The 27,652-nt window shown below is 33.5% G+C and overlaps 1 protein-coding gene across 4 annotated transcripts in view; it reads right to left on the reverse strand.

Annotated features, from left to right (window-relative positions):
* The window catches only part of LOC5563777 (vascular endothelial growth factor receptor 1), a 161,714-nt gene that overhangs the window by 49,303 nt on the left and 84,759 nt on the right, over positions 1-27,652 (reverse strand). For all 4 annotated transcript variants that reach the window (XM_021846337.1, XM_021846338.1, XM_021846336.1 and 1 more), the window contains exon 2: positions 26,353-27,187. In XM_021846337.1, coding sequence (XP_021702029.1) covers positions 26,353-26,482 — 130 coding nt within the window. In that variant the 5' untranslated portion in view covers positions 26,483-27,187. The remainder of the gene's footprint in view (positions 1-26,352; positions 27,188-27,652) is intronic.

Below are 27,652 nucleotides of genomic sequence, written 5' to 3' on the forward strand. Positions count from 1 at the left end.
AGTTCTGAAAACTCAGACGAATTTCATTTATTTGCATCGTGTAATATGACTTTTATTAAACACAATACTATCATCCTAATAAAAATCAAAGGATGTACTTACACATATGGAACAATTATCTTGAATTCCGGTGAAATGTTTATTAGAACACCAGTTTAGAGATGACTTCTTCACTTTGTCAAAATTCAATATGTTTCTGAAATACATTTTAAAAATATAAACTAATGAAAAACTTATCGAAAATAAGCATTTTTTAACACATTTTCATCAAATTTTCAAACCGCCACTTCAAAAAAGCCGGACGAGGCCCTACTTTTCTTTCCTCGTGATAATGAAACTCATGTTTTTGACTAGTCGTATACAATATATTAGATGCCGCCAACTGCCGCTTCATGAGTTATCCTGGATTTTGTAAAATACTATTTTTAAACTGTTTTTACTAAAAATGAAAAAATGAAACCTGAAAATTTTGCAGGTGAATGATGTAATTTGATGATAAATTATTTTTTAACAATTTTTTTACATGAAAAAATGGTCAAAATCGATTTTTTGGCTGTTTTTACTAAACTGTCATATATCGCCATCCACGTCAGTGATAGAGTGTAAGTGTCTTCTGAAGAATGACAAAACTGCCTCAATGAACAACTTTGCAGAAGAAAGTTTTTTGCTAGGACGCTCCGATCATAAGATAAAACTGATCTAGATCAATTCTGAATGAGTCAAAATGTAGTACAAATTATTTCAAAATACTTTGTCTAAGACACCAAACCTCTAGGATGCATATCCAGAGTACTAGAGGTTTTGGCCGTTGAAAACAACGATCTGCCCCAGTGTGCCTCGGTCCACACGTAAATGCGGCCCTGGTGAGATCATTGAATGAATATAGCGGTTTAGATTAAAAATAGGTTATAAATTCTATCTTCCATATCTTATTTACCATTCTTATCATAAAAATGGTGTTCTGTATAATTGTCAACTTTCTCGGTGTTGATGTAAAGGTGGCCCAAAGACGATGTGGGTGGAAATTACTATGGAGAAATCGTGAAAAATGTTCCAAACACATTAGACCTGCAACTCACAGTGAAAATTCATAATTCAAACTATGATAAAGAAAGTTGCTGATGAAAACAATTCCATCCGACGGATGGAAGAAGAGATATCCAGTTTGTTTGCTATTATTTACCTCCTTATGGGATTATAGCCCTGCAAACTTATTTAAAAATCCCAAACAAAATTAGCTTGAAAAGGTTAGTGTCTCCAGCAGTGTTGATAGACTCATACTCAAAATCTAAATCAATACGCTCTCCCGTGAGAGCAAACTCATTAGAGATCTGCTTCGCAAATCTCACGCTTGAGATTTTGATGCAAAATCAACTCAATCAACTCAAACCGTAAAAAATGATTCAGTCGCAATACCCGGCAGAAACTCGTGAAACCCGTATATTGTTGTTTGCATTAGAAAGGATTACTTTAATTTTAACAGACTAACAAGAAGTTATTGCCGTGTGTTAGTAAACTGTGGAAATACGAGACAATGAGTCTAAAAGGTGAGCCAACTCATCCATGATTTTTTGACTACTGAGTTGCATGATTCACAACTCACGCATGATAAATCTCAAGCGTGAGTTGTGAGAAATTGAGTTTTTCACAACACTGGTCTCCAGCAACATTTAAAGAATGAGTTTTTATTAAGAGGTTGTAAATTTGAAATTAGATTATAGTACTAACGTGTTTGGAACATTTTTTTTAAATCTCCATTGTAATTTTCACATAAACCTACATTGTCTTTGGACCACCTTGAAATAACCACCGAAAAATTTAAAAATTTCACAGAACGCTATTTTTATGGTAGGGAAAAGCACTAATTTTTGACCCACAAGAATAATGTACCAATTTTAGGATTTTCATACAAAGTAGGCCAAAATCTTTGAACGGGTCGAAAATTGGTGCTCTCCTCCTAAGGATGGTAAGGAAGATATCGGAGATTGAATTTTTAAACATTTTTAAGTTTTGAACCGCTCTAGAGTGGTTCCACAGAAAATGACGACTTTTTCCCAAATTTCATTTTTATATTTTTTGATTTGGATGAAATTTTGCACATGCTTTCTTTATGCCCAAAAATGCCTTTTTGCATCATCGGCTCGCCATTTTGACTCTAGCCTTACTTTCGAGAAGGGCCTAAAAAAATCCTTTATAATTTTCAAAAAAATATAACTTAGAAACGGTGTGTCCGATCAGTTTGGTGCCTTCCGCAAAGTTTTAGGTTATTGTTGGGACTATCTGGAAAAAAATATACACTGTAAAAAATAAAATGTATTTTTTTATATATCGAAAATAAAGCTTAAAAATCAATTTTCTCAAAAATCGTATTTTTGATTTTTTTTATTTTTTTATATGTTAAAGTAGACAAAAAATGAAGTCTTTTGCACAGTGGGTCAAGATGGAGAAATCATGGACAAAAAAGTTATGATTTTTTAAAAAAAGGTTGATTTTTCAATATGGTCTAAATAAACTTTTTGAATGCTTTTCGACCCGATTTTATGAAAGTACGCAAAATTTTCAACAAAAAAGGTACAGTACTGACCCGATTTTGTCAGCCCCCGATTTTGTCTGCCCCCGATTTTGTCTGCCCCCGATTTTGTCTACCCCCGATTTTGTCAGCTTTTTGACCCGATTTTGTCAGCCTATTTTAAATTTGTTAAAAAAAGTGTTATCGGCATGTTTTACCACGTTTACATTAAAATTGATGATGATGTTTGATGTCATGCACGCATGGGCGTAGCCAGAGGGGGCAATGGCAATGCCTTTTATTAAGTGTTAAAAATCGATATTACCAATATAAGGGAGGGGGAGCCCCTGATAAAAAAAACTGACTACTCCCATGTCCATCGCCCTCTTAAAAGTCCATGAAACCATGTAGCACGTCAAAATTTGAAAAATAGGAACAAAATAAAATGACCCGATTTTGTCAGGTTCCCTATTTTGTCAGCCTAAAATTCATCGAGGGACTGACAAAATCGGGTCCTTACTGTATATGAGAAAATTTTGCTAATTGCTACCGAAACATTTGAAAAGTTTATTATGACCATTTTCAACAAATTCACCTTTTTTTTTTAAATCATAACTTTTTTGTCCATGATGTCTCCATCTTGACCCACTGTGCAAAAGACTTCATTTTTTGTCTACTTCAACATATAAAAAAAAATAAAAAAAAAAATCAAAAATACGATTTAAGATTTATTTTTGATAAAAAAAAATTACAAAATTTTTTTTACAGTGTATATTTTTTTTCCAGATAGTCCCAGCAATAACCTAAAACTTTGCGGAAGACACCAAACTGATCGGACAAACCGTTTCTAAGTTACATTATAATGACCGAAAATTGAAAATTCTATCATAATTTTGTATTAAAATCGCTGTATCTTTAAAACGGTAAAAGTTAGCCTGATTTTTCCCTATACCTTTTTTGTTGTAAATTTTGCGTACTTTCATAAAATCGAGTTGAAAAATATTTAAAAAGTTTATTATGACCATTTTCAAAAATTCACCTATTTTCAAAAAAATCATAACTTTTTTGTCCATGATTTCTCCATCTTGATCCACTGTGCAAAAGACTTCATTTTTTGTCTACTTTAACATATAAAAAAATAAAAAAAAAAATCAAAAATACGATTTTTGAGAAAATTGATTTTTAGGCTTTATTTTCGACTAGTGCTCCCGGCAAACTTCGTCTTGCCATCAAGTAGGCTGTTGAAAAACGCCATGAAAGTCACGTGTGGAAAATGACAGATTAGTTTTCTCCCGTTTTCTCCACTATCCCGATGACTTTCCTAAACTTTTTCTTCGCACAAACACGTCGGAGCTCTGGACGAATTCAACAGTGAAGGAATCATGTAAGTCCAATCACCCGTTCTCAAGCCATTTCTTGACATACAAACACCATTCCATTTTTATTTATATAGAAGATATATAAAAAATTATAACATTTTTTTTACAGTGTATATTTTTTCCAGATAGTCCCAACAATAACCTAAAACTTTGCGGAAGGCACCAAACTGATCGGACACACCGTTTCTAAGTTATATTTTTTTGAAAATTATTAAGGGTTTTTTCTTAGGCCCTTCTCAAAAGTAAGGCTAGAGTCAAAATGGCGAGCCAATGATGCGAAAAGGCATTTTTGGGCATAAAGAAAGCATGTGCAAAATTTCATCCAAATCAAAAAATACAAAAGTAAACCGACATTCGAATTCAAATGGAACCGCTCTCTAGTGAATGAGATCGCTTCACTATACCCCCTCCTGATGGAAATTTTTGTTACGTCCATGTACATGGCTTGATGAAACCGTTTGTTCTGCCTCAATAAATTACTGTTCAATTCAGCTCATGTAGGTATGTGAGCTATCGTGGCGTTCGTTGAGTCAGAGAGTATCATAGTGCAAATTAATATTCTCAATAATACGGTGACATCGGCATGCAGGAGATTGGTTTCACTAGCTACTCTATACTTTCCATATATCGTGAAGTTTAAGGAAAACCGCTTTAAAACGCTCCGTTGATATTCTTGTCTGAATCATACATGACTGATAATCAATAATTTACATTTCAACCAAATGCCATGGTTTCAGTTGAAGAAATACATTCCGAAAACAAAATTTGCCCTTAATGTTCTCCTTATCTGATAATATAGGGTGCAGAGCTACTTGGGCGCTTCCAAGATTCACTTTAGCATGGAGGATTTTTCTCGACCGAATTTTCTGAAACTTTGCAATAAGAAGCACTTCAATGCGACACATATTGTGGCAAAATATGAGCTCAGTAGCTTTCATAAAAACCCACTGCCGAAGTGAATCAGTGCCAAGAATAGGATCCGGCTCCCTATAAGAAAGTACAGTCGAAGCTCGTTATAGCGACATCGCAAGGGACCGTCGGTATAAGGAGATGTCGCTATAAAATCGTCGTTATAAAGAGGTTGAATGTCGTTATGGAGCATGGAGGAATAAAACGGTCATAATATGTACTAAAATAGATAAACGAATGTCGTTATATTGAGTGACTATTGAATATAACACTAATGTCGCAATAGAGAACGGTCGAAACAGAGAAATGTCGCTATAAAAGTTGAAATTAGTATGGGAATTTGAAGAGACTATTGGAAATGTCGTTATAGAGAGATTTGTCGCAATAAAAGTTGTCGTTATAACGAGCTTCAACTGTAAAAAAAACTAATATAGCAACTTTTAAAATCGTTAGATTAAATTTTGATGAGGGATTAAATCTAACAATTTTGATTGACAAGTTTTACCGACCGAATTGGATTGGCCATAGGGGTCGCATATTACCCCACGTTTCCCTACCAAACTTTCTCAGAAGAGCCCTTTAGTCCGAAGGCTTTATTTATCTGTATAGTATCGCTTCCGTTACATCTAATGCACGTCTTACGATGAGGTGCGTGACATTGAAGGTATACTCGCGATGAACAGTAGTGGCACATTGTGTACACTTTAGAAGACAATTAATTAGCAATGCGGCTAATGAGACTATTTTATGAACTTCTTCTTGGAAGAAGACATTATCCGTACCCAGCAGGATAATCGTGAAGGTAGGCGCTTTGCGTATTAACTCGCTCTGAATAAATGATTAGTTATGATTTGTGAATGGCCGAACCTCTTATGGATGACCACACAATGCCGCAAAATATGTGTTAGTTTTTGTCAGAGCAGGTACGGAGTTATTTGACGCATACGCCAGAATACCTCGAAAAAATTATATAAAATTTGTGAAATTTTATCTTACACTCATGAAATTAGACCACTTATAAAAGTTAGTTTGCTCTTCCACATTACTCAACAGAAAAAAAAATTGAATGGTTCCAGTTTAAATTTAACCTATCACCCACACCCATCAAGTACACAATAAATCACCATTCATCTTCGCAGTATCATTTTTCAGCCATTGAATAAATTTCGAATTCCATTCCTGTTTGTAAACAATGCCAAGGAAATGAACGATCAGTCGAAAGGAAAGGGAGAAAGTGATTTCAACAATAAAGTTGAACAACACTCTGTCTCGTCGCTGCTCGTCTCGTCATCGGGGTACGGAATGTTTTTATCACTCGGACGTTTATCGTCTGTCGTCAAACTTCCTCAATTTCCGTTTTTTTTGTATTCTTTCTCTTAACGGATCGTTCGCAGTTCAACTAGAAGAGCACGTAGGTCAAAATGCATCTAAGGATGATTAAATGAAGGTCCCATTTTTAATTTTGAAACTCTAGGTACCAGAAATTTGTCATTCTTATAAAACTAAGTTCAATGTTACTGAAATATTATGTAACGTGATCAAAAAGCTTAATGTGACGGAATATTACGTCACTTGTGCTTTAAATTTACGTCATTTTGTTCGCTTTAATATGTCGTACATATATTACGTAAAATTACATATTTTTTTAAATTGGTGTGTGTAGTAATACATTAAAGTTTTTTTTAAGATCAACAGCACACGATATAGGTATTTTGGAGTGTCTCTAGTATTCATAGCATAAAAGTACAAAAGTTTTTGTAAAGTCTTTATTTGTTTCAAAAACTGAATAAAATGGACTTGTCCTAATAAAATAATCTCTCAAAGCGACATTTTGAACCACTTTCCCATAAATCGCTGTATGTTCCTTCGTAGAACGAACCTTACTTACAGCACGAACGTTACTTAAGCATCAAACATGCTGTTTATGCTGGGTAATCGAGCTTGAAATGGGTGTGCTCTCGAAAAACATATGCCGCTACAAAGCGCTTTGTTTAAGACAAAATAGTCACCCACCCGACAAGTGGTTTGCAACTAAATTGTAACACAATAATATAAAAATTTGATACAAATAACAAATTTTGTTCTATTTTTGTTAGAAGCTTCCTGAATAAGGGGAAAAATTATAACACAATCAAAACATTATAACATTGTTATAAAATTATAACACAATAACAACAAAGTCTGTTTTAAGTTTGTATTAATTAAACATAATAAAAACACAATTTGTTATAAAGAATCTAAGATCGATTGCCCACATGTACAGTTTTATTTCAAGTTAGGAATATAACATTTTTTGTTATAATTCAATTATTAAAATTAGTTATATTTTTGTTCAATATAAAACATAATGAGTTTCATTTTGTATACGTTATAACATATTTTGTTTTGATTGTCAAATGTAGAAAAAAAAAATGAATTTTTGTTATTTGAACTACCTAATAACCAATCAGAGTTTTAACATATTTTGTTGACAAAAAATGCTAACTGAGTAACAAAATTTGTTACAATTCCATTGTAATACACTGGTCGAGCATCGCTTGTTAAATACGCAGATTCAGTGTGCGATACGACCGACTCACAGGGGGGAGACAAACAACGAATGCATTGTGAAAAGAGCAAAAAATCGAGCTGCCAAAGCGTGTTTGAAATTGAAACCGCCGATATTTGATCGCGTGCCTTCGACATCCGAACAAAGTGGGTTAAAGACGTCGAGTGGTTTCTGTGGTAGAGAAGTTGACAACGGATACGTCGATGCGAACAAGAGATTTCATTCTTGTCTGACTGTGAGGTTAGTAAAGTTTCGACGCATGAAGAGAGATTGATTGCTTGACGGGATTTGGCTTCCCAAAGTTACCAGAACCATGGATACTGACAATGAAGAGCTGCATTAATCAAAGTGAAAAATTGACTTTCTTGTGTACTGGGTGTTATAATTATGAAATCTAATTGTCGCTCACTGCAGTGTAATTTAGTCAAGAATGCTGCATAAGACGCAAAAACAACATATAGCTGGAAGGTACATTTCTGGAACCCTTGTTTTCATTTGGCTCGTTGCCAACAATAGGATAAGATTACTCCTTCTATGTTCTTAAATAACAAACTTCTCATGTTTGCTTTACAAGCCTATTTGCAACTTGTATCCAGTAACGTAGTGCAGGGATATGTGATAGATTTCCAAGTATGAAACATTTGAAAAAATGTTTGCAAATCACTCCTAAAAGCTTTCCTAAAAAAGTTTCGATTTTCTGTAGTGGATACAGATGTTTTGTACATTTGTTACATTTGGCTTGCATGCCTTCAATGTGATTTTTGAAAGCCAATTTTTTATCTAGCACGAGCCATAAATACTTATCATCATCTGACCAATCTATTGGAACCCCTCTCATCGTTACAACATGTCTACTTGGTTTTGAATAAAGAGCTTTTGGCTTATGTGCGAACGTTATAAGTTAAGTTTTGGAAGCATTGCGAGAAATCTTCAATTTGTTTAAATATGAAGAAAAAATATCCAAGCTTTTTTGCAATCTACTACAGATGACATGCAGGCTTCGTCATTTGGCGGAGAAACCTGTGTCATCCGCAAACAAAGATTTTTGCCATACCTGAGGAAAGTCATGTAAGTCAAATATAAATATATTGTATAATATTGGTCCTAAAATGCTGCCTTGAGAAACACCTGTTCTTACAGGAAGTCTTTCATACTTGGAATTCTGATAATTAACCTGAAGATAACATATAACATTGAATTATTCTAGCAATATATGTTGGACAATTAAAGTTCAATAATTTCACAATCAAGCCTTCATGCCAAACACTGTCGAATGCTTCTCCTATGTCTAGAAGAGCAAGACCAGTAGAATAGCCTTCAGATTTGTTGGATCGAATTAAATTTGTTACACGTAAAAGTTGATGAGTGGTCGAATGTGGACCATCATTCTGTTCTAAATGACCTTTTCAAAAAGTTTACTGATGGAGGAAAACAAACTGATTGGACGATAGCTAGAAGCTTCTGCAGGATTTTTGTCTGGTTTTAAAACTGGAACAACCTTAGCATTTTTCCATTTGTCAGGAAAATATGGTAATTGAAAACATTTGTTAAATATATCAACTAAAAATTATAAGCTACTTTCTGGAAGTTTCTTGATGAGGATGTAGAAAATTTAATCATCGCCAGGAGCTTTCATATTTTTGATTTTTTTAATAATAGTTCTCACTTCTTCCAAATTAGTCTCGCAGGAATTTTCGAAAACGTTCGTGCATTAAAATTGCCTTCTCCTCACGTTTTTAAGACGGATCAAGAGTTTTAGATCATCGTCTATAATCACGGATTCAAATTTTTACATTTTGGTATTGCAATGCTCATGGCTTCAACAATGGAATTTGTTAAAGTTTCAAGAGCATTGTCAATATCAAGTTTTGTTTGTAAAGGAATGTTAACATCATATATATTCCTGTCAGCTCAAAAATAATTGAAAGTGTTGCTGATAGGATTGAGAATCGCTTCATGGGATATTTGAAATGTAACAGGCACATGATCAGAATCAAAATCAGCATGACTGACCGGTTGGCTACAAAGGTGGCTAGAGTCGGTTAAGACCAAATCAATCAAAGAAGGATTTCTAGAAGAGGAAAAACATGTAGGGCTATCAGGGTATTGAATCGAGAAATATCTCGAAGAGCATTCATCAAATAAAATTCTGCCGTTGGAATTGCTTTGCATGTGCGATGTTGTGCGTTAAAGTCATCAATGACAATTTTTTTTTTACTTATTGCGAGTCAATTTCCAAAAGTTAGTTTGGAGCATATTAAATTACATTGAAAAGGCAAATAGGTAGCTATAAAAGTATATTTACCAAGTTGTGTTTAAACAGAATCACCCAAAGTTTCAAAACTTTGGTTTCGAATGACGAAAAAATGTGACGCCTATGAATGATGATTGCAATTTTCCCACATTCTCCTCCCACTCGATTATTGCGATAAACAAAAAAAAAAAATGGATCTGTTTTGAGTTTGGATCCAGGTTTCAAATAAGTTTCAGTAATAATTGCTACACCACTGATAATTCTCAGCTCCACATGCCGTAAAGATGCAACCTCCTTGAAATAGAGCAGCCACATCTTATGCGCCTGCTTGCACAAGCCGTCCACCCTGTAAAACGCAGTAAGGCATGCACCGGCAAGGCTGCACTAGCGAAAGCGATATTCTCAACTCCTAGATTTCATCGCGGGTTTACTTTTCACGGAATCGCACGCTTCTTGCGAACGCTATCTCACGGAGGTTTACTTACAATCTACCACCGGCCTTCGTTGCTGTCGTCGTCGTACGAGACGGTATGCAAACAGAGTAGGAATACTAATTTGCGGTAGCATGCTCCCGTTACCAGGTTGGATTAAACTCGTTAGAACGGAGTAGCTCATCCACCGAGGACGTGGTTTATTATACGGTGAAACATAAGACTAACTGGGGAAGGCTTGCAAATTGCGTTGCAATTGCGGTGAGTGTTCATTGCGGATTAGACCCAAAGGAAAAGCGTAAGTTGCAATCAAAGTTTGGTTACGTTTTAAAACTCAGTTCTTTTACATGTCTTCGATTCATTTTGATATCGTCAAGCTGCAATCAAATCGAAAGGTACACAAGTGACTCGTGACGCGCCGCATGTTGAAATTCATGTTTTGAGTATGGTGCATCATTCTTATAATGTTCATGTTGATGCATATGCTTCTTTTGTATTCTTCCGGAAATCCATCCCGAATCCCCTCTGGGATTCTTCAAAGAATACATCAGATATTTTTACGGGAATTTCTCTGTGATTTTTCCGAAAAAAAAAGCCCTATGAATCTTACAAGAATATCACTGGGATTCTTGTGGAAATTCTCCCAGTATTTTTTTTTAATTTATCTTACATTCTTTTGAAATTTTCTGAAATCTTTCTGACATTCTTCCGGAAATCGTTGAGATTATTAAGGAAATTGCTTTGATATAGGGAAAGATCCCCTGCGTTTTTACAATCTTGTATTTTAATTTGATGTATTTTAATACCAACTTTATCTATTTTGCACCTCCAATACTGGACAGAATTTGGAAATGTCTGGAAGTCATTAAATTTGTGCCTCATTGAATGCTTTCATTACAAGAAAAAAGATTAGTAGCCAATTTAAAGCATCTTGAATGTGTATTCAGGATACCTGAGCAAAATTATAAGACATCTTGTTATCTTACTATTATTATTAGAGAATTGATTTTGTTATAATCTTGGCTGAATTAACAACCAACATAACAAATATGCGAACTCAAATTTGTTCGTCGCTAATTCTGCTATCACTGAGTTGGAGTTGATAACTTAATGTGTGTCGCATTTTTTTTAAATTATGGTCATGTATCGGACATTTTTTACAAACATTATTTGAAACATTTTTGGTTCTGGCTTAAACGCTCCAAACAATTTTCAAAAATGTTGTATGATTAAAAGTCTACTTTGTAATTCTCAAAAAATCCGTGCATTTTTTCAAAGATGTGTTATTCCAGATAAACATTACTCTCTGTTATGAGTACCTTTTCTTTCTATACAGTGTCTTGATTGGATGGTGATTTTTCCGTTTTCCAACGATGACCAGTAGTGGATGCTGTCCTGTACTAAGGTATCTCCCTCTGCTGCTAGAAAGTACTTTGAAATTATTTACTATATTACTCTGGAAATCTTTCCTAAATTGCTCTTGAATTAATCCAAAAATTTCTCTGGGATTCTGCCATAAATCCCTCTTGGATTCTTCCAGATATTTCTCTGGATTTTTTTTGTTAACCTCTCTAAGATACTTACAACAAATCCTCCGGAATTCTTCCGGAAATCTCTCTGACATTAGTAATTCTTTGGACATTTTTTCTTTATAAGCTTTTTGGAAGAACCGCAGAAAGATTTTTGAAAAAAAAAAAACCAGATGTTTTTCTGTGAAGATGTCAAAAAGAAGTTCTACAAGAATCCAAGAGGATTTTTTTGAATCTTAGAGGCTTTTCCCGAAGATTTAAGAAAGATTTCCGGAAAAATCATAAAATGTTTTACATAATATTCCAAGAAATGTCTCGGAAATATTCTCAGTGGTGTTTTCTGAATAAATTCCAGACGTTTTTCTGTAAGAAAGCCAGATCTATTCTCAGAAAAAATTCAGAAAAAGAGGGATTGCTGTTAGAATCTCTTAAGTATCCTTAAAAGACTGTAAGAAAGATTTTTGAGTTTTTTCAAAAAAAAAAAATCGTGAGATATTTTTGAAGAAGCCTGTAGAATATCTGAAACAATTCCGGACGGTTCCACGTTAGAAAATCATTCAACGAAATTTCTGGTAGAATGATAATCTCAGAAGAACTTTTGAAATAATCTTAACAGTATTTGCGAACGAATATCATAGAAATTTCTAGATGAATCGAGAGGGATACATTAACCCTCTAATACCCAACCCCGCCTTTAGACGGGGTACACTTTGCAATTTTGTGTATTTTTTCGTAGCTCGGAAATTAAAATGATTTTATGTTTGGCTTAAACCTTGACTCATAACATGCATATAAGAAAAGTTTTTTATGATTTTTGAAACTTTTTTGTATTATTGAAAATTGTTTGAAAAATTGTATTCTTATATAACCTTCAAATGCCTGGGATTCATTTAACGTGTATTATAAAAAAACGTACCTTTTATATTTTTCTACGATCAACCTATCACAGAAGAAGAGCCTGATGGTATTGAAATGATTTCAAATCTGTTTTTTCCGTTGGTTACACGGAAAATAAAAAATGTTCCAGAAAAAAATTGAAAAAATCATATTTTCAAAAGTATAGTAAAAACTCAAATTTTTATTATTGTCAAAAATCAGTAACCAGAAGAGGCTTCAAGAAAAAATTGAAAAGGATAGGGATGTTCAAAAATAAAAATAACAAAAATCAAAAAACAAAATTCATAAATTTGCGAAGAAAAATAAATCATTACCCAAACCGTGTTTAGAATGATTTTAGATAACGAAAAATTATATTTAGATCGAAAACAAAAATTTGGGTATTAGAGGGTTAATGAATGTTTACATTTAAATGGTGTATACCAGATTTGCTGGTATGTCTGAGACTTAATTTTTGAAATTTGTAATCAGAAGACATAGCTAGTCATTGGCATAGCAAGTATATTTTTGGTTTATCGAAGTAATGTCGGTCGCAATAATCACAATTTTCACAAATTTCGTAGTATGCATAGATTTTTATTGATCTTATTTGTTTGTGATTTTGACTCATACCGCTCATACAAAGTTCAATTTACACTTCGTAATATATTCATTCTTGGTCGAATCTAGTAAAAACATACTATGAGATTTCGTCCAAAAATTTCACGAGTAACATCCCTTAGTAATTTTTCCACGAACTTTTAAGGTATTTAACCAGTTGCTTTTAAAAGATTCCTTTGAGAATTTCCACGGGGCCCCGTGGCGATTCCTTCTTAAATTATTTTTGTTTTTTTTTTTCCAGTGCATTTTCCAAGAATTCTTTTTCCAATTTTCACTGAATTTCTTCTGGGATTCCCATGGAACATTATTCTCGGGATTAGCAGTCATTACTCAACAGATTTTTTCCCGAAGTTGATTTAGGCTTTCGGATCTTACCGGAAAATGTCGCAAAGAATCTATCAGATTGCTTTACAATTCTTTGAAAATTTCTAAATAGAAACTTAAATCGAAGGCCAGAGAATTCTCCATGAAGGTTCTCTACGTGCTTATCACAAATAAATTCAAATTGTTAGTTTTAAATATCATCCAATTGTTTGTTGGGTTAGTCCATATACATATTAAATTTTTTATTGATTTGTATAATTTCTGCTTAAATTGAATTAAGAAAAACATATCGAATTCTTGTCGAAAGATTCAAAAACTCACCGAAGATTTCCTGAAATCGTTTGCTGAAATTACTGACGATGTTGAGGTACAGAAAACCTGAAGTGTTTTTTTTTATAAAATTTACTACGAAGCTTCTTGTTCTTATTTCTTCGTCTTTTATAATGGACAATGATTGACTTTACGACAGATGGAATTTTACTGAAGGTAATTGCTTTTAATATATAAGAAAATGTTTTGCATGAACTTCGAAGTTTCATGATACTATTTCCAACTGATTAAGGTGATTATAAAACGAAGCCAAACTTTGAATTTTCAAGTGCACAAGACTGGAGAATCTGACAACTGTTCGCGTTGAAAACCAATCAAATTGCTTGCTTGCTGGTGGTGACCAATGGGATAAATTTTCAACGTGGAGCGCTGTTTGGTTCTCATGTTTTGTGCTCTTGAAAATTTGAGGTGTGGCTTCGTTATATAATCACCTTAATGTAGAAACCTATTTTTTCCTACTTGCAGATATTCTAATCCAATTTTTTTGTAGCGTTACATGCGGGAACATATTTCGTAATCAATTTGTGGATAATAAGAAGACCTAGGAAGAATGGTTGCCCTCCAGGAATTTTTGGTGAAAGTATGGAAAAATTTTCAAGAGATTTGTAGCAAAAGCCATCGTTCAATACTCCCTGAGGAATTTGGAATTTTACTAAAATTCTTCAAGGAATATCGAAGAAATTTTGATACAAATCTGTTGGAAGTTGGTCAAAAAAGTTTTGGAATTTCTTCTTCTTCTTTTATGTAAAAAAAAGTTTAGAATTTTAACAATAAGTTCATTCATGTTTAATAAGTTTAAAAAATTAAAGCAAAATCAAATAACGAATTTATTTAATAAAAAACTATGGTCTTTTTTTGTAGGACTTTTCAACACCAGGTGAAATTTATGCCCATCATCTGAAGAGAATTTAACCTGGTTGAAATTTATTGTTAGATCTGTCCTTCAGCAATTTTGCTTAGTTTTTTTTAATAATTTTGTCGTATATTATACGAATGGTAGTCAATGTATGAATTTCTTTAGTGAATTCTTATATTGCGAAAAAATACGCGTTCTAATGAGACTCCGTGTACGCTAGATCGGCGCTTTTACCAAGGTTCTATCCCGTTAGGCCGAATGCCGTTAGGCCGAAAATGACCGATAGTTCTAATGAGGTCGAATTGGTATGTAACATGCAATAGTCTGGATAATATGGATTAAATAAAAGCCGCCGAAGAGTTTTTTAGGTCAAATGGATTGTCACTTGTTAGATCAGGATAATTTGCGTTATCTAGAAGACCACAATATCCGCTGTGAAATATAATTAGAAAGAACAGCCTTTGACAAAAAGAAGGAAAAACACTAATGAATGTGTTAGCTATGGGAAATAGTAGTAAATGATCAAATATTATTTCGGCCTAACGGCATTCGGCCTAATGACCTTCAGCCTAACGAACTGCACCCTTGTTGATGAATTAATCGAAGTTATGATGTATTTTGTTCTTATTTTAATATGAAAATGTTGGACGTTTTAGCTGTTCAACAATTCAAGAAAACAGTGCACCAAACACCATAGTGTTGCAAATAGATACGATAATATATCCAACCCCGCATTTAGTTGCTCTGGCCACGTCCTAAAAACAACTGTAATTTGTGATTAGTTGAATACGTACTTAAGAGAGTTGTAGAGACCTCTCTTTTTTCTTACATAACATGGCATCAATGAATTTTCTATGTAAATCAAATATTTTTTAGTTCTAAATCTCTCAAACTCTATGGCCTTGCCCAAATTATAGTATACAGCAATTGATTAGATCCTGGTCCAAGGGGTAGGGAAAGAGGTCCAGCAAAACTTAGCAATCTATGGAAAAATTTGGAATCTGGCTGATAATTTGAGAAACTATTGATACTGGACGTTCCCACGTCACGCATGTTGCCATCCTAAATTTGCTGGGATCTTTATCTTTGAGCAATCATGAATTTCTTCCCCTCATGGAGACCAACAGCAATATGCTTATTCATAAAACTTTACAAAAGAGTTTCTTACCAAAAAGTTCTTATTTGGTGATATTTGTTCTAACTTTTGTGTTTTTGATGAACTTCTATATATACATTAAAATGGAATGGTGTTTGTATGTCATGAAATGGCTCGAGAACCGGTTAATAGACTTACATGATTATTTCACTATTGCATTGGTCAAGTGTACCGACGTGTTTAAGTGAAGAAAGCGATTTGAAAAATTATCTGGTATAACTGGAAAACAACTGAAAACTAATCTGTCGTTTTGTATGGGAGATTGCATGCCATTTTTCAGCAGCCTACTTGATGGCAAAACGAAGTTTGACGAGACTACTAGCATTTAATATTATTTTTACTTATCAAAATACTAGGACTTTAGGTTAGTTTATTGCCAGTCTATTCGTGATCTAATGTAAAGCTTAAAGGCGATGGTGGCGCTGTTATACACTGGCGATCAGTGGCATCCCTGTTGAAGTTGGCAGTAATAACTGCAGAAGAAAGATCACCACAATCATTTCACTGATAAGATTTTGGCAATTCAAAACACAGGAAACCGTAAATATTGATCGCAGTTTGCAAAACTTTCGCAACATTACTCCTTATTTAATCGCCAAGTGGCCAAAAAATCTTAACAGTATTTGCGAACGAATATCATAGAAATTTCTAGATGAATCGAGAGGGATACATTAATGAATGTTTACATTTCAATGGTGTATACCAGATTTGCTGGTATGTCTGAGACTTAATTTTTGAAATTTGTAATCAGAAGACATAGCTAGTCATTGGCATAGCTAGTATATTTTTGGTTTATCGAAGTAATGTCGGTCGTAATAATCACAATTTTCACAAATTTCGTAGTATGCATAGATTTTCATTGATCTTATTTGTTTGTGATTTTGACTCATACCGCTCATACAAAGTTCAATTTTCACTTCGTAATATATTCATTCTTGGTCGAATCTAGTAAAAACATACTTTAAGATTTCGTCCAAAAATTTCACGAGGAACATCCCTTAGTAATTTTTCCACGAATTTTTAAGGTATTTAGCCAGTTGCTTTTAAAAGATTCCTTTGAGAATTTCCACGGGGCCCCGTGGCGATTCCTTCTTAAATTATTTTTGTTTTTTTCCAGTGCATTTTCCAAGAATTCCTTTTCCAATTTTCACTGAATTTCTTCTGGGATTCCCATGGAACATTATTCTCGGGATTAGCAGTCATTACTCAACAGATTTTTTCCCGAAGTTGATTTAGGCTTTCGGATCTTACCGGAAAATGTCGCAAAGAATCTATCAGATTGCTTTACAATTCTTTGAAAATTTCTAAATAGAAACTTAAATCGAAGGCCAGAGAATTCTCCATGAAGGTTCTCTACGTGCTTATCACAAATAAATTCAAATTGTTAGTTTTAAATATCATCCAATTGTTTGTTGGGTTAGTCAATATACATATTAAATTTTTTATTGATTTGTATAATTTCTGCTTAAATTGAATTAAGAAAAACATATCGAATTCTTGTCGAAAGATTCAAAAACTCACCGAAGATTTTCTGAAATCGTTTGCTGAAATTACTGACGATGTTGAGGTACAGAAAACCTTAAGTGTTTTTTATAGAATTTACTACGAAGCTTCTTGTTCTTATTTCTTCGTCTTTTATGATGGACAATGATTGACTTTACGACAGATGGAATTTTACTGAAGGTACTTACATATCTAAGAAAATGTTTTGCATGAACTTCGAAGTATTATGATATTATTTCCAACCGATTAAGGTGATTATAAAACGAAGCCAAATTTTGCTGAAGGTACTTACATATCTAAGAAAATGTTTTGCATGAACTTCGAAGTTTTATGATATTATTTCCAACCGATTAAGGTGATTATAAAACGAAGCCAAACTTTGAATTTTCAAGTGCACAAGACTGGAGAATCTGACAACTGTTTGCGTTGAAAACTAATCAAATTGCTTGCTTGCTGGTGGTGACCAATGGTATAAATTTTCAACGCGGAGCGCTGTTTGGTTCTCATGTTTTGTGCTCTTGAAAATTTGAGGTGTAACTTCGTTATATAATCACCTTAATGTAGAAACCTATTTTTCCTACTTGCAGATATTCTAATCAAACTTTTTTGGAGCGTTATATGTGGGAACATATTTCGTAATTTCGTAATTATTTGGATAATAAGAAGACCTAGGAGGAATGGTTGTCCTCCAGGAATTTTTGGTGAAAGTATGGACAAATTTCCAAGAGATTTGTAGCAAAAGCCATCGTTCAATACTCCCTGAGGAATTTGATTTTACTAAAGTTCTTCAAGTAAATTTTGATACAAATCTGTTGGAAATTGGTCAAAAAAGTTTTGGAATTTTTTCTTCGTCTTTTATGTAAAAAAAAGTTTAGAATTTTAACAATAAGTTCATTCATGTTTAATAGGTTTAAAAAATTGAAGCAAAATCAAATAACGAATTTATTGAATAAAAAACTATGGTCTTTTTTGTAGGACTTTTCAACACCAGGTGAAACTTATACCCATCATCTGGAGAGAACCGGCCTAACGGCATTCGGCCTAATGACCTTCAGCCTAACGACCTGCACCTTTGTTGATATATTAATCGAAGTTATGATGTATTTTATTCTTATTTTAATATGAAAATGTTGGACGGTTTAGCTTTTCGGTGTATTAGTGTTCAACAATGACGGATTTCACGCCAACTCGACACGCTATTGGCAGCACCCCTTCAGAATTCAATGAAACTTTCTGGATGTCAAAAGTATGTAAAACTAAGATACTTTGCATATTTTGTATTTTCAAAATCGATCTAGACTAACATTTGAAAAGGGTCAAATTTTTTTTTACTTCTTTTATAAACCCGTATAACTCGAAAACGGTAAGACCTACAAAAAAGTGTTGTATGGGGGACTGTCGTGAAATTTCCTAAAGTTTTAGAAAAAAATATTGCAAAAATAAAAAAAACATTTTCTACACCGAAAAAACAATGATTCAAAACATTAAAGTCGATTTAAAAAAACGGCCATTTCAGATTTCGATCATCCTTAAGCAAAAATTTTCGTAATTAAATTTACTAAAAGTCGTCCATACATTGCAAATTGGGAATATTTTAGGGAAAAAAGTTTTTCTAACAACGAATTTTTTAAGTCCAAATTTTTTTTTTGATTTATTTTTTATTTCGCTTTAAATAGTCTAGTATGCTCATATTTTGAAGTGATAAATGAGTTTTAATCACAAAATAGATTATATTTGTTTTATTGGGAGTAGTTAAAAGAAATAAAACGGAATTGTACAGAGTTTTTTTTAAATTAAATACAATTGATCTCGCACCAAACCGCTTATGAGAAAATGAACTCCGTCTAACAATCCGATGGGTTTTTAATGGTTGGAAAGATATCACAATAATATTTTATTTCTTATTTGGTCAAAGCCAATCTTAACAGGTGTTCGGAAAGGGTCAATATTATGCTTATAAAAAAAGTTGTGTTTTTTTTATCATGCATCATTATTTTTATTATTGCTATATATCCTAAAACGTAGTATCTGCACATGAATATTTAAATTATTTTTGGGCTTTACTGAATAAATTGAATATTTTTGGTTCATCCTCTGAATTGGTATACCGTTTGGCTGCAATTTGTGTATCACTAATAGGCATAAAACAATGATATTTTTGGGTACCATGGAGTTTTACCCTTATTAAACAATTCCATCAATTCCTCTGACATTTGACCATACTGTTCATTAGATATATAACAGAAATTTAATTTGGTGATACATGTATCAGTTTGTTTCACTGCCCAGTCGAATAGTTCTCGCGGAGTTGCGATTGTGTTTCCATAGTCTTTTGCAAGACTTGCTCTTTTTGCCATTCGCTTGAAAGTGCCACCAATAGCGTCACAGGGGCCTTTGCCGTGGGATGTGGCAAAAAAGTGCCATTCTGCTTCCAATCCATATATTTTCTTGAAATTACATAAGCTGGCAAATTTTTTTTATTTTTATAATGAGCTACAGCTCCATCTGACATAAAAATAACTTTTGAGAAATTAATTTTTTGTTTAACAAAATTTATCAATTTTGAAATAAATAGCTGAACTGCTACTGTATCATGGGTCAACACTTCTGATATTATAATAAAACTAACGTTTTCGAATTTATTATTACGCCTGCACTTGTTTATACCGGCGCAACATCTCGAAATTTTAATGCGCGATAAATCTTGTTGATCCATCTTTAACTTCTTTTCACAAATGACTTGGATAAAATGAAAAGAGTTTTATCGACATCAAGCTTAAATAGTTATATGCATAGGTAGAACGACAATTATAAGTTAAATACTTATCTTTGTATACACTCACGCGGTGATTGTTGAGTAACTCAGGTCGTTAACGGACATTTTAGGTAGATAACAATATAAGCATTATTTCTTATTCATCTGGCTTGTAACGCAGGTACGTTTAGTAGTATTTTCTAGAAGAAAATTTAATGGGGTATGGATCAGGTTGTTCTTTTTCAATGTTTGCAATCTTTCGAACCATAAAAATCCGTCGGATTGTTAGACGGAGTTGATTTTCTCATAGCAGAGGCGAAATCCATAGATTGCCTTCATTTAAAAAACATAATCACTGCATAATTCCGTTTTTTAACTATTCTCAATAAAAAATACAATTTATTTCTGATTCAAACTCATTTATCACTTGAAAACACGATCATATTTGACGGTTTAGAATAAAATCTTTGAAAAAAAAAATCAGTTTTGGACTTGAAAAATTCGTTGTTAGAAAAACTTTTTTCCCTTAGATATGCCCAAATTGCAATGTATGGACGACTTTAGTAAATTTAATTACGAAACTTTTTGCTTAAGGATGATCAAAATCTGAAATGGCCATTTTTTTAAATCGACTCTTAAGTTTTGAATCATATTTTTTTTCAGTGTAGAAAATGTGTTTTTATTTTTTCAACATTTTTTTCTAAAACGTCAGGAAATTTCACGACAGCCCCCCATACAACACTTTTTTGTAGGTCTTACCGTTTTCGAGTTATAGGGTCGGTGTTCCCTTAGTGGACAGTCCCCTATAGTCGCACTAGTGGCTTTTAACGGCCGTTTTGCTATAAACCTTTTCAAAACATTTTTTGACATGAAGGTCAGGAGCTATTTATCTAAGTACCATTGATACACAGCTTGATTTTGTTCAAAAAATGATCTAAATAATTAGTTTTGCTTAAAATTTGAGCTCCCTTGCGCCTATAGTAAACCTATTGTTCCTATAGTAGCACTACTGAGAGAAACTATTTTTTATTTTACAAAATAATTGATGAATTAAGAACTTTTTTACATTAAACGAAGGCTTCTGATCCACACTTTGTAGGAAAAATATAAAAGTTTTGTAAACATACGGTTTTGATAAGTATTTTGCCAACGCCGGGATGCTAGTGCTACTATAGGAACAGAAATTAGAAATAGTGCTACTATAGGCACATGTATTCCTATAGTGGTGCCACTATAATAAATGCAAACATTTGAGTTTTCGTAGTTTTCATATTTTTCTCACAAAACCAAGATAAAAAGCTTTCAGATGATGAAAAAATAATTACGATAGCATTATTTTTCGATTTTATACGAATTTTTGTTCTTAGCTATGCGGCTATTGGTACATCGACCCTACGGGTTTATAAAAAAAGTAAAAAAAAAACTTTGACCCTTTCCAAATGTTAGTCTAGATCGATTTTGAAAAAACAAAGTATGTAAAGTATCTTAGTTTCACATAGTCTTCACACCCAGAAAGTTTCATTGAATTCTGAAGGAGTGCTGCCAATCCCTTTGTCGAGTTGGCGTGAAATCCGTCCAATTCAAGAAAACAGTGCAACAAAAACCATAGTGTTGCAAAATAAATACGATAATATCTAATATCCAACCCCGCATTTAGACGGAGTATCTTTGGCAATTTTGTGTATTTTCCCCTTCTCGATAATCAGAATGATTTTATTTTTGGATTAAACCTTGGGTCATATTAGGGAAGTTTTACAAAACTTTTGAAACATTTTAGTATTATTGATTGCATTGCATTGAAATTGCATTACAGGTATGATCCGTTTTTATCACGTTCCGATTTTGTCACGTTCCGATTTCGTCAACACATTATTCCGATTTTATCAACAAACAAAAATTGTTTATTTTTCATTTTCAAAATGTTTAGAATATAAACTAAACACTTATTTCTAAGCAATTTAAATGATTTTGAATAGCCTCAGTGTTGAATTTTCGACATTATGTTAATGTTGAGCACCTCCGATATTTGGTAGATGTCAAGTCATATACGATTCAATAAAGTTTGACTCCTTCTTATCCACTAATCAATTGGAGTTTACAAACTTACCATGGTCTGATGGACAATATTGACCCATCCCATCCTCCAACAATCGAGAGTTGCTCTGGCCACGTCCTAAAAACAACTGTAATTTGTGATTAGTTGAATACGTACTTAAGAGAGTTGTAGAGACCTCTCTTTTTTCTTACATAACATGGCATCAATGAATTTTCTATGTAAATCAAATAATTTTTGATTCTATATCTCTCAAACTCTATAGCCTTGCCCAAATTATAGTATACAGCAATTGATTAGATCCTGGTCCAAGGGGTAGGGAAAGAGGTCCAGCAAAACTTAGTAATCTATGGAAAATTTTGGAATCTGGCTGATAATTTGAGAAACTATTGATACTGGACGTTCCCACGTCACGCATGTTGCCATCCCAAATTTGCTGGGATCTTTATCTTTGAGCAATCATGAATTTCTTCCTTTCATGGAGACCAACAGCCATATGCTTATTCATAAAACTTTACAAAAGAGTTTCTTACCAAAAAGTTCTTATTTGGTGATGTTGTTCTATCTTTTGTGTTTTTGATGAACTTCTATATACATCAAAATGGAATGGTGTTTGTTTGTCACGAAATGGCTTGAGAACCGGACTTACATGATTATTTCACTATTGCATTGGTCAAGTGTACCGACGTGTTTAATTGACCAAATATTCAAAATATGTACCTTGGCAAAAAAACTCTCAGTTGATAACTGCAGCTTAGTGTTTATAAGAACACTGAGCTGAGAAGAAGGCTCTTTCTCATTTGGGATGTTATGCCACAAAGAAGAAGAAGCAGAAGGATGAGGATGAACAGAAGAAAAAGAAGTTGTTTCTTGCATTGGCTTTCTTGAAAAAAAAAACAGTGATTAGCATGACACACTTCCTTGTAGTTATTTTTACAAACATGACGCAACTTATGATGCAAAGGACATTCATTTGACTATCGTTTTTATATTTTATATTATATTTATTAAAATTGTAACCAAGAAAAATTAAAGAAAGATTTGTTACAAAATCATATTGATTGATAGGGGTCTGCAATCAACTTTCTTTACAAACCAATTAGAATGAACAATCTAAATGCTCCTCACAGCTGCTAAACATCAATATTGTGCATTTACATGATGAAAATGTGTATTATTTCTACAAAACTGCATTTTTTTCAAATTTCTAAAATATGTTGTCTAAAAAACTTATTCCGTTTTTATCACGGTTCCGTTTTTGTCAACTGAAAATTGCCGATCCTGTTGATAAAAACGGAACATACCTGTATCTTAATAAAAATAATAAAAATAATAAAAATAATAATAAAATATGTTCCAGAAAAAAATGGTAGTAGAAGTAGTACAAAAACTCAAATTTTCATTATTGCCAAAAATCGATACTCAGAAGAGGCTTCAAGAAAAAATGAAAAAAGATTGGGATCTTCAAAAATAAAAATTAGAAAAAAACCAAAATTTATGAATCAGCGAATAAAAATTAATTATTTGTCTAAATCGATTTTAGATAGCAAGCAATGACATTTAGATCGAAAATAAAAAATTGGATATTAGAGGGTTTAGCTTATACACACTTCTTAAAGTTTTCCTAGAGCTCATTAAATCTTTGTTTTTGCATGTACATCTCACAAGATGTACAATAATGGGACAAATATAATGCACGCAACAAACACTCTTTAAAAATCGTAAAAAGATGGCATTCTAATTTATATCACACTCGTTTTTATTTTTTTTCTGAATCTTTTTGAATGTCTTGGAGTGAACTGAATCCCATGCATGAAAATTTCAATATTATGTTTCGGTGTTTTGCTTTGAGTATGATTCGTGAAAACGCATCGCTAAAAAAATGAAATCATAGAATCTTTCTTTTTGCTATTATTCAAAGATGTTGACAGCACTTCATTCATTTTGTTAAAGTTTAATTGGCAACTTTGGGTATTAATTATTGAGTATTAGACTTCACCAAAAAATATTAAAAATACAACAATTTAAAAAACGAATATCTGGCAACAGCGCTGTGATTTTTTTTAAATGTTTGTTGTTTGTTTTTAATGAGCACAGAATACCTTAAATTTTATTGAGCAATGAATTCTCCACCGAAATCCAAAATTTCTTAGGATTTTATATGGGAAATTCAGACTTAGCTTAAAAACTATCTTTTTTCAGATTGACTCAAAATACCTCGGGGAGTTTGCGACTGTAATACGTTTGATAAACACAATGAAATCAAAATTTCTGAAACCAAAAATTCTCATCCGATGAAAAATTAGTTTGAGATTTAAAAATTTAAAATAAGTATATTTGGCAACGCTATATCTAAAAAGGGCGAATGTCATGAAGTCGTTCCGCATTGTTTTATTGGCATAATGGTCATTTGGCATAATAGTCGTTTGACATAACACTTGAGAACTGAGTTAAAGAAAAGTATGTTGTGGATACTACCCACTGTCCTTATCACCAGGCCTGGATTTGGGGAGGGGGGGGGGGTCTTGCAAAGGGGGGAAGTGCCCCGGGCCCCCCGATCATAGGAGCCCCCGAGGAACTAATAATAAGAACAAACATATTTTGAAATACTTTTATTTAAACATTTAATTAAAACTTTCAAGTCATCATTCAAATACTTAAGTAGATTTTTTTTTTCCTAATATCTGAATTTCACAGTATGGTTTGGTCAATTATTATCCTTCAATATATTACACAAAAATTAAGAATGTTAAGCCAAAATCTTCATAATTATTTTCGAGTCGGTTGGTCGAGTTGGTTGAGCTTAATAATAATGATTCGATCATAAAAAATCATTTTAATAATGCAGAGGACGGAATAACTTGAAAGAACTCCTCATCAATTTCAATAGGATCCATAAAAGATAATCCGTTCATTTAATCTCTGGAAACATTTGATGTCGTGATAATGATGAATGCCAGAAGCTTTCATGGATATGAGATATTCTGAGAAAAGAAGGGCGATTTTTGGAAGTGGCACTCAGGAAAAAGTATAAATACCCTGTCTGCGGCAAAATTGTTGAAATCTTGATACAAATTTTGCTCTAGTGATTTAAAATGTTCAGAAAAATAGCATCATTTCACATACAATTTAAAAAAAAACGTGGTTGCCATCATATTAACTAGTGCCCTTCTTTTTTCGGCTAAATAGAGAACACTTAGATGAGTGAAGATATGCAATGATCTATATGAGGAGGTTGAAAGCTACTTTGGAGTATTTTCAAGTTTTTTAACCATTTTTCTCTCCATACAAATTATACAGAAGCCAAGAAACAAGCCAATGTTCTATTTTTGTTGCTATTTTTTCGTTAGGCAGAAAAATCACCTAAAATGCTATTGGAAAGCTTAAAAACAGTGAAATTTCTCAATGTAGATAGCTCAGGAATCCTAAAACGCATTGAACTTTGTAATAAGGGGCCCCCTTATATTTTTGGCATTATAATTGCTAACATTTTCAACTGCGATTTATCCTTCTCTAGGCTTCTTTCATACACTGTTCTTTCTAATAAGTTGTTGGCATAATAACTGCTAATATTTTAATCGATGATTTTCCCTTCTTTTAAACATAAGCTGTTCTTTTATGCAGCATCATTTATTTTTCTAATTTCCTTTCTTTTGCCATGCCATGTTGGCATAATGCCAAATAACCATTCTGCGAAATGATTTCTATGCCAAATGACTTTATGCCAAACGTGGTACCTCCAATAGTTTCGAATAATAAATTGTAGAATGTAAGCAAAATCATTGGTTTCAGTCAAATTAACTATAACGGGAGTAGTCCATTGCTGGGCTGGTCCGAATGGTATATAAATTTGGCTTTTTCCGAATTTCAAGTTCATGAACAACACAATTAATGGTGATGGTCGATTACATGTTTGTATTTTTTTACGAACACTTGGTATGAGATGACCCAAATGCTTTTTTGGGTGATTAATTGAAAAGTGTTGATTTTTTCATTAAAAAGAGCAATATAAAGTTCAAGTTTTTATCAGCGAATATTTGAAATTAAACTATTTGTTCCAGAGATCTAAATTTCAGTTTCCAGTCGGAGGCGTAGGAGCTGAACACTTCAGAACACATTTCGTATAAATACGACTCGACGTATATCTAATGAGCTTTCACATGTGCAAGAAATGCGCTTGAAAAAAAAATACCGGGTTGCTGTCCAAAATTCTCTCAAAATCCTATTTGCATGGTAATTAATTTTCGGTGAACAATTTGCCCTCATGAATAAGTTTGAATATAAAGAAGCACTAAAATTCAATCATAGAGTGAACTTACGTCTCGCTATCCCCAGCCTCCACCAGCCGGCAGTTTGTACGATCACTATCAAATATATCACAGATGGTTGCCACATCTTGCTCCAACCGGTATGACACTGATTATGCAATTTTCTCTTTGTTTGACACATTGTTGCTCACTCACTATAACGAACTTCTTTTTTTCACCCCAGCGCGCCTTCCAGGATTATATGTCGAGCGAGGAAAAAACTTTTCCAAATTGAATGACTTGAACGTATGGAAATTGCACATGAACCCCCTTTTTTCCAACACAAAACTATCACGATCAACGCCCACTCATGGTCACGCTACGAAGAACTTCTTCGATCGGAAGCAAATAACGCTGAAAACTTCCCTTCTTTTCTTTCCATCCCCCACGTCAGAAACTTCATCTGAACTTTTTGTGCTTCGACGAGGTTAAACTTTTGCCCGGCATCACACTTCTCACTTTTTTTTCTTGCGTTTCTTCACTGATTGACGACTACGACGACCCTCACTCCATTTTAGGGAGTTTTTTGTGTACCCAGTGCTTCACGGTCTTTCCCTGATGACAACGGCCGCCGGATTTGCTGGACACTTTGCTGATGGGTTTAAGGAAATTTGCATTCACCGCTCGACGACCGACTCGGCGACGTTGAACGAGGACGGAGATACACTATTCCACTGACTATCTACCGGCGGTGGCGCGAATTTTTGGGGACTTGTGGTTCAGGGAAGCTCACTTGGTGCTCACATAAATCGCACGTTACGGCGATGACGATGGCAGATGATTGACGCCTGTGGCTGCTTTTGGGAGACGGGCGATAAATGGACGTCCACGACGTATGCAAACAGATCTGAGAACGGGAAGAAAGAGAGAAAAGTTGGGAAGGAAATTAGTTTTGTGACTACATACTCTGCATAGGCTTATGCTGGGACTATTATCCACTTCTGCTGATACACTAAGGGTATACAATATCTTGAATGATTTAAAATACTTTGCAACATACATGTTTAGCATAATTCAAAGTTATTAATCGTACACTTCAGGTTAATTATCAGAACTCTGAGTCTGACAGACTTTATGTAAGAGCTGGTGGTATTCACGGCAGCATTCTGGAATAAACATTGTACAATATGTTCACGCCGGACTTATCAGAGTGATCTCTAAGATGTCAAGATCTGGATGACACAGCCCTCTATGCAAAATGAAGAAGCCTACGTATCGTCTGTAGTTAATTTCATACAAGTTTGATCATTTTTTGTTCATACTTGCAAGAAACTCAACTTGTAATATTACCTCATAAACTAAAAGGAGGCGG

Source organism: Aedes aegypti, chromosome 2, assembly GCF_002204515.2.
Source record: "Aedes aegypti strain LVP_AGWG chromosome 2, AaegL5.0 Primary Assembly, whole genome shotgun sequence".
Lineage (NCBI taxonomy): Eukaryota > Metazoa > Arthropoda > Insecta > Diptera > Culicidae > Aedes > Aedes aegypti.